At 40.9% G+C, this 13,858-nt stretch overlaps 1 protein-coding gene across 2 annotated transcripts in view; it reads left to right on the top strand.

The window, feature by feature from the left end:
* LOC126336572 (kinase suppressor of Ras 2) overlaps positions 1 to 13,858 on the top strand; it is a 166,985-nt gene that overhangs the window by 28,829 nt on the left and 124,298 nt on the right. The window contains exons 5-7 of one of the 2 annotated variants that reach the window (XM_050000428.1): positions 3,405 to 3,555; positions 4,310 to 4,485; positions 7,096 to 7,236. In XM_050000428.1, coding sequence (XP_049856385.1) covers positions 3,405 to 3,555; positions 4,310 to 4,485; positions 7,096 to 7,236 — 468 coding nt within the window. The remainder of the gene's footprint in view (positions 1 to 3,404; positions 3,556 to 4,309; positions 4,486 to 7,095; positions 7,237 to 13,858) is intronic. The other variant, XM_050000437.1, reaches the window with a different exon arrangement.

The following is a 13,858-nucleotide window of genomic DNA, read 5'->3' as shown; positions in this document are numbered from 1 at the left end:
GCAATGCTGATGACTACTTCGAGGGTCAGTAAAACTTTGAAACACAGATCTATTTTGTATGAGCTGTAAATAAATAGTTGCCACTATTAAAGTTCCAACCCTCATGTATGCACTTATCACAAAAGACGAGTTTGTGCCCCAACCCATATGGCGGGAATTAACATAATAGCTAAGCATCTTTCCGATCATCCAATGAACCTGCTATGATCTTTCATTTGAATGAGGATGACATGGACTAGTTCTTAATTTTTTTACTCTCAATAACCAGCACAATTCCTTCATCAGGTTTGGTATGAAGTGTACCCTTGGATCCATAATTATTCTCTCTGGCACTCCAAACTTCAGCAACCATATTTTAACCAATCTTGTTCGACGGTGCCCGCTGGTCAAGCATTGTCACCATCTTAATGTAACAAAAAAATAGTCTATTATAGTCAGAATAAAATCATTCCCTGCTGGAGTTTAGTTGAATGACCCTAACAAATCCACCCCAATAAAATGATAATTTGTGAGGCCCAGGAAACACTGTTAACTCTTTGCTTAATCCTGGTATTGGAAAGCACCGCACTGCCTGTATCAGTTTCATATTAGTCTTAAAGCCATCCTTACTAATTCTATGACCACAGTAATTTACTTCTTCCAACACAAAATGACGTTTTCAGTACTCAGTTTTAAATGAGCTGCCCATAACCTCCTGAATACTTAGTCGGTGCTTGCGTTCCTGAAAATTTCTTGGGAAGGGGGTGGGGGACAGTTGTTATCCACATGCACCAAACACTGATGAGATTTGAATCCTTTGAGCACTCTATCCAACAAATACTGAAATATCGCTGGTGCATACTTTAAACCAAACAGCTGTCTTCTATATTGATGATGTCTCCAAGGTACTGAAAGTAGGGACTTCACTCCATCCTCTGGAGCCACCTCTAATTGAAGGTACATGCCCCTCAAGACCATCTTTATAAATAAATAAAAACGCCACTGTCCAAGATTATAGTTTCTCTGAAGTTTGGAATGGGGTAAGCTTCTATCATAGTCTTACTGTCCAAATGGTGGTAGCTGTAGCAGTCAGTAGTTCCTCAAACTGCCGAGACTACTTCGGTTCAGTTAAAATCTCCCCCCAAGAGCTACTATTCTCTTCTATTGTGCTGTCTGCCAACAGTGGATTGATGGTAAACTTTTCCAAAATTAGCTACAGAGACCATGGTATTCAGTATGGCCCTCAGTTCTCTGGCACTTCGTTTCTCATCGGAATTCTGTGTTGCATTGAAAAAGGCACAGGCAACTGTCCTCATAGAAGACACGAGTCTTGAAGTACTGGCAACAGTTCTTACATCTGTACCTACTCTGTCCCCCTCAAATGCTTCATCTCCTCATGCAGTGCGGTCTTGGTGGCGTCTTCTGCCCTTTTGTAGCCTACGTCTTCTGTGCAACAGTCTTCATCTTCCAGAATTTCTGGTGTTCCCATCAATATTCCCACCAACAGCTTAACCTCCTTGGTGCCAAAATTTTGCACACTGATGGGTAATACCTTGCCTCTGTCCCTTTCCTGTACATGTAAAAGTTTCCTGTACCCAAACAATACCTAGTCTTACTCAACAACATACTACACCCGATACCTCACTATCCTCAAACACTTCCACTGTACACAATGTATCAACTGTTAAGTCAGGCTCCACATTCATCCACAGTGACTTCTGGTGCCATTCGACACACAATCACGTGATTTAAGTCTTTGCGTCACTGTTCTTGGTTTAACTGGATTGGCTTACATAACAGATGGTCCTAGCAACAGATCAACATTGATGACCGCTTTTCTAGTCTGAATCCCCTGTCACTAAGTTCCACCATGCATCATCGAAGGTCAGTTGCGGCATGATGCTGTTGCAGCAAGACTAAACCTAGGATCATGCTTGAGCCCTCACTTATGCGAGGCACAGCTTCCACACTCTGCCTAAACTTAGTTGCCTCTAATTGAAATTTTACAGTTATCAACCACAGAGACCATGTATTATTATCTCCCACCTCACGCAAATTATAATGTAGTGGGCCTCATTGCCTGTTACCCATTAAATCCTTTGAGCCCAATGACACATGCCCTTGTGCCAACTGTTACCCTCACTGACATATTCTGCCTCTGCATTCATACTCACTGCATTTGCTTTTACCGGGAACATCCTTTGGCATGTCTGGGGTTCGCTTTTTAGTTTAATGGTTGCTTCTTATCACAGGTCATCCTTACTATTATTCCTATAATACTGCTGCTGATACAAGCCACCTCTGCTGTTATTCCTGCAAAACTGTTGATAATTCATACCACCAACACTACTACTCCATGGCTGGCGGCACTGCCTCTGCACATGCTCCGTCTGCTCACAACTAAAACGTCTTATATTTACTTCTTACATGTTTCTCCGATCTCTTTCCCATGGTATGCCATCAGGCTCCTCGAATTCTATTGCTAGCCTAAATGCAGCATGGGGGAACTTCAGGCACCCAGTGCACACTCTCGTAGACATTACTGCTGCTAAACTCCTCAAGAAAACATCTCGTGTGTGCACATTAAGTTTACTTATTTACTTCATTAGGCCTTACAGAAATTACACTTGACTACTTATGGTAAAACCATGCACTCTCCTATTTCCTTTATCTCTGTACCAAACCTTACCTGGTGTAGTGACATCGTTCTGCCACTATGGCCACTACTGCTGCACACTGGAAGTTTCACCAAGCACGGCTTGTCCATCTCACAATCCCTTTTTCGTATATGTTGTTGTAAAATTATGTAGCAGCACTATAGGTAATTAATGTCAAACTATGATGCTACCGGTAGTTCGTCTTGTTTAATCTGTTGCCATTAACATACAACAAAGGATGCCTGGTAAGGACTTAACAGCAGAAAGTTCAGAGTGCAACAAAATCGAACAAGGAAGCTACATTTTTGATAAAAGTATTTAGCGGAGATGATGATATATTATGAATGTGAAGTGTGTGATCTCTCTCATCGTATGTCCACGTAAATCTGAGCACAGAAGTGCCAGATGAGTTGACATGCTGAGCATCTTCTACATCGTAAGATATAGAATGACAAGGTCGCTGTATGGCAGAGCAATGGGCAGCTGTAATTCTGTTACCAATAGCAGTATTTATTTTACATGTCACACGTTAAATATACTTTCGTGCATTGCTATTTTCATTCCATTGAGAAGTCACTATTTCATAGCTTTTTGGATAAAAGTAGTGGTATTTTAAATTGTCAATTTAATATGATAGTGACAAAGGATTAAATTTTGCAGATCAGTTCTATTGCCGATGGAGTTTACCTTGTGTCCATGTTCTTCAGCCAGAAGTATTCACCATAATTTGTCCCACTCTGATTATAGCCAGAATCTTGTTGTCTGTAGCAGGTGAACGTGTGAAGTTTCCAACAACACCACCACCACGCAAAAAGCACCAGACTGGACTCCTGCCTGAAGCGTATCCTCTAACCAAGTCAAAGAGCCATGAGTCTCAGCTGGCAAATCGGGTGGATGGAGGAGACAGCAGTGGTGCAAGGTAACTTGCATTATTACCTACAGAAATTGCCTGATTATGTTGTTAGTTCAGGAATGGTGAATGGTATACTTATAAAATGAACTGTCACTCTCCAGATGGTTGTATAGTAGTAATACTTATTACTGTGCATAGTCACATATTTTTATTCAGGTTTAAATACCGCACTGGTTACCAAAGTGAAATAAGTGTTGTAACACTGACTCTTATTTCCAAATATGAAAAAGGATCTGTAACTGCAGGGTACCTGTATTATTATGACTCAAAATAACTGGAAATTTATCATTAAAATGACCTGAAAATATTAATAAAATGATGTAAAAATGATACAAACTATGTGCAAAGTTAGTTATAAAATGAATGAGTAATGAAAACTTTATAGGAGGCTGGAACTGTAATTATTATAATTATTTGAAAATCACATATTTTTTAAGGGAAGTCATTATTTAAAGTGGAACAAAATTATATAATTGTCTTACACCTTTTGCAGTGTGTGACATTATTGTGTTATGGGTAACACATTGATACTATGTTTATGGGCAATATGTTAATCAAAATTTAATTTGTAATAGTGGAAACAAAGTGGTATATGAGTGATAAAGTGTTATTGATTTGCATAAGTAAATTGCTATTTGCCTTTTTTTGAACTCACAAAATTGCCAGACCTGTTGTTTCTACATGTTACATCATTTGATGAGATAAAAATATTGACATTTAACTGTGGTGATGTCATGTGGAATTTTCATATTCTTTACAGCAATGAGCATATTCCAGGAACAGGTGGTAGGCTTATGCGCCGGGGTCGGTTGCCAACAGAGCCAGGACCCAACTGCAGTAGTGATCTAATTGGCCAAGAAAACACCTCGCCCCAGCTTGGCAGCCCCTCAAGAGCTCCGCCTAGTCCAGCATTGCCTGATGACCCCTCCAATAAGGGTATTTTTCATCATTTTAATATCATACACTAAATTTCAGGTTGCAAAATAAACAAATAATTGCTGTGCGTAGAAGATAATTGTTCACTAAGTGTTTAGTTTATGATTTATGACCGTACTGATAACTTTACTCATTTTATAGAATTATGAGAGTAGAAAACAGAATAGACAGACAATATTCATTAACTGCTTATAACAGAGGCTTTATTATCCCATGGCTTTCTCACCTTGAATTGATAATTATCATAACTGTTGAGAGTTATAAGCATATTGTGTTCCACAACCAGTTTTTGTAATAGGTTATGTTTTACTTTTGTAAATATCATAATTTCACATTTGTGAAACATTTGAGTTACAGATGGGATACCAAACAGTGCAAAATGTCCTGCCTACAAGCATCTAAGTTAGCCAATTTGCCATAAACACCAGTTTTTCTTGTCATTGCCATTACAGTGCTTGTTAAATCTTCTTGATCTGGACAGACATCAAGCGTGCGTGTGATAATGAGTACACTTATTTTTTTTTTTTTTTTCGTTCAACTCATTACCCATTATCTTCTTTTCATTCTTCTTGCCCCCATGCTTCAAATTTTTGTTTTTACTTTTTGTTTCATCGATCTGCAACACTACTGTTGTATCGGGAACTGAAGAGTGGATTGTTTTTTAATTGCTTTTTTACAGTTTATCTGAATTATTGTCTTTTTGTAAATTTCTTGTAGTTTTGTATTTGTTGTGTGTAGATCATTTTAATGTTTTGACTTGGTTTGTCAACTTTCCTTTGTCTCCATTGTTGAGTTTCCTTTTATTATTTACAGCTTATCAGCTGTTCTGTTCTGTTCCATTCATGAAGATACAACATAATGTTCCAAGAGCTGAAAGAAATAAGTTGTAGGTTATCAACATTTTTGTATTGGAGTTTTTGGGGTACTGTCTTGTTGTTGGCTCCTATTCATGTTTCATACAAAACTACACACCTCCACTTTCAATCATACACCTTTGTTGGCAGCTTTATATGCGTCATGTTTTTGTATCATATTTTATTATATCAAATGATTGAAAATCCAGGATGAAATAATGACAGTATTCTAAAAGTATATTGCTACTCACCATGTAAAGGAGATGTTGAGCTGCAGACAGGCACAAGAAAAAGACTGTCGAGCAAGTAAGACTTAGACAACACATGCACACACACAAACGCAAACTCAACTTGCACACACAGCTGCAGTCTCTGGCTGCTGAGGCCAGACTGTGAGCAGCTGTGCTTGATGGGAGAAGCAATCTAGGACGTGGGGTAAGGAGAAGGCTGTGGCAGGGTGGGGGAGGGATAGCAGGGTAGGGGACGCGTGAGGGCTGAGATAGAGGGAGGGTAGAGCAGTTAACTACAGTTAGGAGGTTAGACAGAGAATGGGGGCAATGGAAAAGAAGTAAAATGACTGTGGGTGTGTTGGTGGAATAGAGGGCTGTGGAGTACTGGAATGGGGTTAGGTGGGTGTAGGATGATGACTAACAAAGGATGAGGCTTGGAAGATTACAGGAACGTGGGATATCCTGCGTAGAGTTCCCATGTGCGCAATTCAAAAAAGCTGGTGTTGGTAGGAAGGATCGAGATGGCACAGGTTGTGAAGAATTCATTAAAATGAGAAATGTTGTGTTGGGCAGCATGCTCAGCTATTAGGTGGTACAGCTGTTTGTTGGCCACAGCTCGTTGGTTGTCATGCCCATGTAGAATGCAGTACAGTGGTTGCAGTTTAGCTCGTAGATAACATGATTGGTTTCACAGTTAGCCCTACCTCTGAGGGATAGGTGATGCTTGTGACCAGACTGGTGGTGGTGGTGGTGGTGGTAGGATGTATGGAACAGGTCTTGTGTGTAGATCTGTTGCATGGATATGACCCATGAGGCAAGAGGTTGGGAGCAGGGGTTGTGTAGGGATGGATGAGGATATTGCGTAGGTTTGGTGGATGGCAGAATACCACTGTAGAAGGGTTGGGAAGGATAGTGGGTAGGACATTCCTCATTCCAAGGCACAACAAGGGGTAGCCAAAAGTCTGACTGAGAATGTGATTTATTTGATCCAGTCCTAGGTGGTACTGTGCCACAAAGGTAATGTTCCCACAAGCAGTACTTAACTGTCCCCTAACCCTACCCTGCAATCCCCCCCCCCCCCCCCCCCCTCCCGCTGCTCCTAAGCTTCCTCCTTACCGCCACCATCCGAATTGCTTCTCCCATCATGTGCTGCTGCTCGCAGTCTGGCCTTGGCAACCAGAGACTGTGGCCATGTGCCTGGAAGTTTCGTTAGAGCGAGCACATGCACACACGTTTGTTTGTTTGTGTGTGCGTGCGTGCGTGCGTGCGTACGCACGTGTGATATAATTCTGACAAACCCCATTTGGCCAAAAGCTTACTTCTTTGATAATCCTTTCATTGTGCCTGTTTGCGACTCAGCATCTCTGCTATATGGTGAGTAGCAGTCTGTCCTTTCTGTAATATTGTCATACTTTATTGAATTTTTTCATAGATGCTTATCAGTAGCAGAACCCACATTTTAATTACTCTCCTCAGACTGTGTTTTATTAGTTGATTGTTTGACTTGTTTTTCTTTCTCCCCTCAGCAACACTTCAAGTTCCAAAGTCTCCAAGGACACCCACAGTTTCACGTGGAATGGGTCACATGATTGCACATCGCTTCACAAAAGCATTTAAAGTGATGACAACTTGTGATTACTGTGACAAGCAGATGTTCTTAGGCACAGGTAAGTAGTTACGCCTCTCGGGCAAAAAAATTTATAAATTTGTGGGAAACGGGGTAAGAGAAGAGTTAAAAAATTTTATTTTTATTCTGTCGTAAGTGAACTGCAGTTTAGGAGCATTAAGTTTTACAATCGTGAAGTGCAAAGAAAGAATCAAAAGAAAGAGTGGGTGCATAAAAAGGTGTTAGGGGTGAGAATGAAACCAAGTTTTTTGCTACAACCAGTACACACGACAATGGAATAATGTCTCTGCTTCAGAGTATGTAAAAGATGTAATAGACATGGATCACAGCTCATAAAGTTGTGCCAATAAAAATGAATAGTTCTGGTGTAATATTTTCTTACACAGCAGTACACTTAAGATCAGGAAAAAACCAAATAATTTTTTTGTCATTATTAGCAATTTGTTAATTTTGTCCCCTTGTGTATTGGCAACCCACATAACACCAGAAATTACATTATGATTACAGCATCTATGATCCACACAGTAGTATAGGGGAAAAAGCAATGTGTGATGGGATACCTAATAAAAGTTCACCATATCGAAAGTTACTACAAGCACTTTCTTATAGATGTGGCATTTATGTATCAAATAAGAAAAGTGCAATAACACATAAACAGGTTTCTTTAACTTACCAGCATATGTAATGCATTAAAATACTCAATGTTACTCTTGAACTGGAAACAGTGCGGTAGAGTGGTAGATGTTTTAAAATAATATTCGATTCATTTCTGTTGAGTACAACTAATTTTGAACTTTGTCACCCATACCACTGTTCTTTCTGTACCACATTATTGGATGAACCTAGACAGAGGCAATTTCAGAGGGATTTCAGCTAAGCATAATAATAAAATATCAAAATGGGATAGTAACAGCAACAGAAAAAATTTATAGATCATGAAATAGGGTCGGACATTGCAGAATAGGCAAAAATTAGCATTTCAAGAGTACTGTAAAGTGCAACGATGTTAAACAGTAGTTTCTGTACGCAGTCTTGAAAATGGCTTCCTAAAAATATTGCGCTGAAGGAAATTAAAATGAGAAAATTATAAAAAAAAATTGTGAAGCAATAATATGGAAAGCATATGTAGCTGCTCACCACGGACAGTCAGGCCTCCTCTCTCCCTCTCTCCCTCTCTCCCTCTCTCCCTCTCTCCCTCTCTCCCTCTCTCCCTCTCTCCCTCTCTCCCTCTCTCCCTCTCTCCCTCTCTCCCTCTCTCCCTCTCTCCCTCTCTCCCTCTCTCCCTCTCTCCCTCTCTCCCTCTCTCCCTCTCTCCCTCTCTCCCTCTCTCCCTCTCTCCCTCTCTCCCTCTCTCCCTCTCTCCCTCTCTCCCTCTCTCCCTCTCTCCCTCTCTCCCTCTCTCCCTCTCTCCCTCTCTCCCTCTCTCCCTCTCTCCCTCTCTCCCTCTCTCCCTCTCTCCCTCTCTCCCTCTCTCCCTCTCTCCCTCTCTCCCTCTCTCCCTCTCTCCCTCTCTCCCTCTCTCCCTCTCTCCCTCTCTCCCTCTCTCCCTCTCTCCCTCTCTCCCTCTCTCCCTCTCTCCCTCTCTCCCTCTCTCCCTCTCTCCCTCTCTCCCTCTCTCCCTCTCTCCCTCTCTCCCTCTCTCCCTCTCTCCCTCTCTCCCTCTCTCCCTCTCTCCCTCTCTCCCTCTCACACTAGATCGCGTGTTTGAAAATTTAATACTCATGGGTGACGAATTCGGTAGTAGGAAAAGGGAGAGAAGGAAACTTAGTAGGTGGATATGGACTGGGGCAAAGATATGAAAGAGGAAGCCTTACAATAGGTAACACTTCGTTCAAGAGTCATAAAAGAAGGCTGTATACATGGAAGAAGACTGGAGATATTGACAGGTTTCAGATAGATTATATAATGGTAAGACAGATTTAGGAACCAGGTTTTAAATTGTAAGACATTTCCGGGGGCAGATATGGACTCTGACCACAATCTATCGGTTTTTGACATGTAGATTAAAACTGAAGAAACTGCAAAAAGGTGGGAATTTAAGGAGATGGGACCTGGATAAACTGAAAGAACCAGAGGTTGTACAGAGTTTCAGGGAGAGCATAAGGGAGCAATTGACAGGAATGGGGGAAAGAAATACAGTAGAAGAATAATGGGTAGCTCTGAGGGATGAAGTAGTGAAGGCAGCAGAGGATCAAGTAGGTAAAAAGACGAGGGCTGCTAGAAATCCTTGGGTAACAGAAGATACATTGAATTTAAATGATGAAAGGAGAAAATATAAAAATGCAGTAAATGAAGCAGGCAAAGAGGAATACAGACGTCTCAAAAATGAGATCGACTGGAAGTGCAAAATGGCTAAGAAGGGATGGCTAGAGGACAAGTGTAAGGATGTAGAGGCTTACCTCACTAGGGGTAAGAAAGATACTGCCTACAGGAAAATTAAAGAGACCTTTGGAGAAAAGAGAACCACTTGTATGAATATCAAGAGCTCAGATGGAAACCCAGTTCTAAGCGAAGAAGGGAAAGCAGAAAGGTGGATAGAGTATATAGAAGGTCTATACAAGGGTGATGTACTTCAGAACAATATTATGGAAATGGAAAAGGACGTAGATGAAGACGAAATGGGAGATACGATACTGCGTTTAGAGTTTGACAGAGCACTGAAAGACCTGAGTCGAAACAAGGCCCCCGGAGTAGACAACATTCCATTGGAACTACTGATGGCCGTGGGAGAGCCAGTCCTCACAAAATTCTACCATCTGGTGAGCAAGATGTATGAGACAGGCGAAATACCCTCAGACTTCAAGAAGAATATAATAATTCCAATGCCAAAGAAAGAAGGTGTTGACAGATGTGAAAATTACCGAACTAACAGTTTAATAAGTCACAGCTGCAAAATACTAACACGAATTCTTTACAGACGAATGGAAAAACTAGTAGAAGCCGACATCAGGGAAGATCAGTTTGGATTCTGTAGAAATGTTGGAACACGTTAGTCAATACTGACCCTACGACTTATCTTAGAAGCTAGATTAAGGAAAGGCAAACCTATGTTTCTAGCATTTGTAGACTTAGAGAAAGCTTTTGACAAAGTTGACTGGAATACTCTCAAATTCTAAAGGTGGCAGGGGTAAAATACAGGGAGCGAAAGGCTATTTACAATTTCTACAGAAACCAGATGGCAGTTATAGGAGTCGAGGGACATGAAAGGGAAGCAGTGGTTGGGAAGGGAGTGAGACAGGGCTGTGGTCTCTCCCCAATGTTATTCAATCTGTATATTGAGCAAGCAGTAAAGGAAACAAAAGAAAAATTCGGAATAGGTATTAAAATCCATGGAGGTAAGTCTTGGAATCTTTGTTTTTAATATATTTTTCCCATGTGGAAGTTTCTTTCTGTTATATTAAAGTGTAACACGCGCAAAAAAGATAAACAGTATATGTGAAAGCTTAGCTTCTCTTGCAGCTTGAGACCAATATTATATGTGAAAGCTTTGCTTTTTTTTGTAACAGCACTTGTTGTTGTTGTTGTTGTTGTGGTCTTCAGTTCTGAGACTGGTTTGATGCAGCTCTCCATGCTACTCAATCCTGTGCCAGCTTCTTCATCTCCCAGAACCCACTGCAACCCACATCCTTCTGAATCTGCTTAGTGTAGTCATCTCTTGGTCTCCCTCTACGATTTTTACCCTCCACGCTGCCCTCCAATACTAAATTGGTGATCCCTTGATGCCTCAGAACATGTCCTACCAACCGATCCCTTCTTCTGGTCAAGTTGTGCTACAAACTCCTCTTCTCCCCAATCCTATTCAATACTTCCTCATTAGTTATGTGATCTACCCATCTAATCTTCAGCATTCTTCTGTAGCACCACATTTCGAAAGCTTCTATTCTCTTCTTTTTTAAACTATTTATCATCCATGTTTCACTTCCATACATGGCTACATTCCATACAAATACTTTCAGAAATGACTTCCTGACACTTAAATCTATACTAGATGTTTACAAATTTCTCTTCTTCAGAAACGCTTTCCTTGCCATTGCCAGTCTACGTTTTATATCCTCTCTACTTCGACCATCATCAGTTACTTTACTTTCTAAATAGCAAAACTCCTTTACTACTTTAAGTGTCTAATTCCCTAATCTAATTCCCTCAGCATCACCCAACTTAATTCGACTACATTCCATTATCCTCGTTTTGCTTTTGTTGATGTTCATCTTATATCCTCCTTTCAAGACACTATCCATTCCATTCAACTGCTCTTCCAAGTCCTTTGCTGTCTCTGACAGAATTACGATGTCATCGGCGAACCTCAAAGTTTTTATTTCTTCTCCATGGATTTTAATACCTATTCCGAATTTTTCTTTTGTTTCCTTTACTGCTTGCTCAATATACAGATTGAATAACATTGGGGAGAGACCACAGCCCTGTCTCACTCCCTTCCCAACCACTGCTTCCCTTTCATGTCCCTCGACTCCTATAACTGCCATCTGGTTTCTGTAGAAATTGTAAATAGCCTTTCGCTCCCTGTATTTTACCCCTGCCACCTTTAGAATTTGAGAGTATTCCAGTCAACTTTGTCAAAAGCTTTCTCTAAGTCTACAAATGCTAGAAACATAGGTTTGCCTTTCCTTAATCTAGCTTCTAAGATAAGTCGTAGGGTCAGTATTGACTAACGTGTTCCAACATTTCTACAGAATCCAAACTGATCTTCCCTGATGTCGGCTTCTACTAGTTTTTCCATTCGTCTGTAAAGAATTCGTGTTAGTATTTTGCAGCTGTGACTTATTAAACTGTTAGTTCGGTAATTTTCACATCTGTCAACACCTTCTTTCTTTGGCATTGGAATTATTATATTCTTCTTGAAGTCTGAGGGTATTTCGCCTGTCTCATACATCTTGCTCACCAGATGGTAGAATTTTGTGAGGACTGGCTCTCCCACGGCCATCAGTAGTTCCAATGGAATGTTGTCTACTCCGGGGGCCTTGTTTCGACTCAGGTCTTTCAGTGCTCTGTCAAACTCTAAACGCAGTATCGTATCTCCCATTTCGTCTTCATCTACGTCCTTTTCCATTTCCATAATATTGTTCTGAAGTACATCACCCTTGTATAGACCTTCTATATACTCTATCCACCTTTCTGCTTTCCCTTCTTCGCTTAGAACTGGGTTTCCATCTGAGCTCTTGATATTCATACAAGTGGTTCTCTTTTCTCCAAAGGTCTCTTTAATTTTCCTGTAGGCAGTATCTTTCTTACCCCTAGTGAGGTAAGCCTCTACATCCTTACACTTGTCCTCTAGCCATCCCTTCTTAGCCATTTTGCACTTCCAGTCGATCTCATTTTTGAGACGTCTGTATTCCTCTTTGCCTGCTTCATTTACTGCATTTTTATATTTTCTCCTTTCATCATTTAAATTCAATGTATCTTCTGTTACCCAAGGATTTCTAGCAGCCCTCGTCTTTTTACCTACTTGATCCTCTGCTGCCTTCACTACTTCATCCCTCAGAGCTACCCATTATTCTTCTACTGTATTTCTTTCCCCCATTCCTGTCAATTGCTCCCTTATGCTCTCCCTGAAACTCTGTACAACCTCTGGTTCTTTCAGTTTATCCAGGTCCCATCTCCTTAAATTCCCACCTTTTTGCAGTTTCTTCAGTTTTAATCTACATGTCAAAAACCGATAGATTGTGGTCAGAGTCCATATCTGCCCCCGGAAATGTCTTACAATTTAAAACCTGGTTCCTAAATCTGTCTTACCATTATATAATCTATCTGAAACCTGTCAATATCTCCAGTCTTCTTCCATGTATACAGCCTTCTTTTATGACTCTTGAACGAAGTGTTACCTATTGTAAGGCTTCCTCTTTCATATCTTTGCCCCAGTCCATATCCACCTACTAAGTTTCCTTCTCTCCCTTTTCCTACTACCGAATTCGTCACCCATGAGTATTAAATTTTCATCTCCCTTCACTATCTGAGTAATTTCTTTTATATGATCATACATTTCTTCAATTTCTTCATCATCTGCAGAGCTAGTTGACATATAAACGTGTACTACTGTAATAGGTGTGGGCTTCGTATCTATCTTTGCCACAATAATGCGTTCACTATGCTGTTTGTAGTAGCTTACCCGCATTCCTATTTTCCTATTCATTATTAAACCTAATCCTGCATTACCCCTATTTGATTTTGTGTTTATAACCCTGTAGTCACCTGACCAGAAGTCTTGTTCCTCCTGCCACCGGACCGAGCGAGGTGGCGCAGTGGTTAGTGCACTGGACTCGCATTCGGGAGGACGATGGTTCAATCCCATCTCCGGCCATCCTGATTTAGGTTTTCCGTGATTTCCCTAAATCGCATCAGACAAATGCCGGGATGGTTCCTTTGAAAGGGCACGGCCGATTTCCTTGCCCATCCTTCCCTCACCCGAGCTTGCGCTCCGTCTCTGATGACCTAGTTGTCGACGGGACATTAAACACTAACCTCCTCCTCCTCTCTCCTGCCACCGAACTTCACTAATTCCCACTATATCTAACTTTAACCTATCCATTTCCCTTTTTAAATTTTCTAACCTACCTGCCCAATTAAGGGATCTGACATTCCACGCTCCGATCCGTAGAACGCCAGTTTTCTTTCTCCTGATAACGGCATCCTCTTGAGTAGTCCCCGCT

The sequence above is a fragment of the Schistocerca gregaria genome, chromosome 1 (genome assembly GCF_023897955.1).
Source record: "Schistocerca gregaria isolate iqSchGreg1 chromosome 1, iqSchGreg1.2, whole genome shotgun sequence".
NCBI classification, from domain to species: domain Eukaryota; kingdom Metazoa; phylum Arthropoda; class Insecta; order Orthoptera; family Acrididae; genus Schistocerca; species Schistocerca gregaria.
This window is presented reverse-complemented; position numbering and strand designations above follow the sequence as displayed.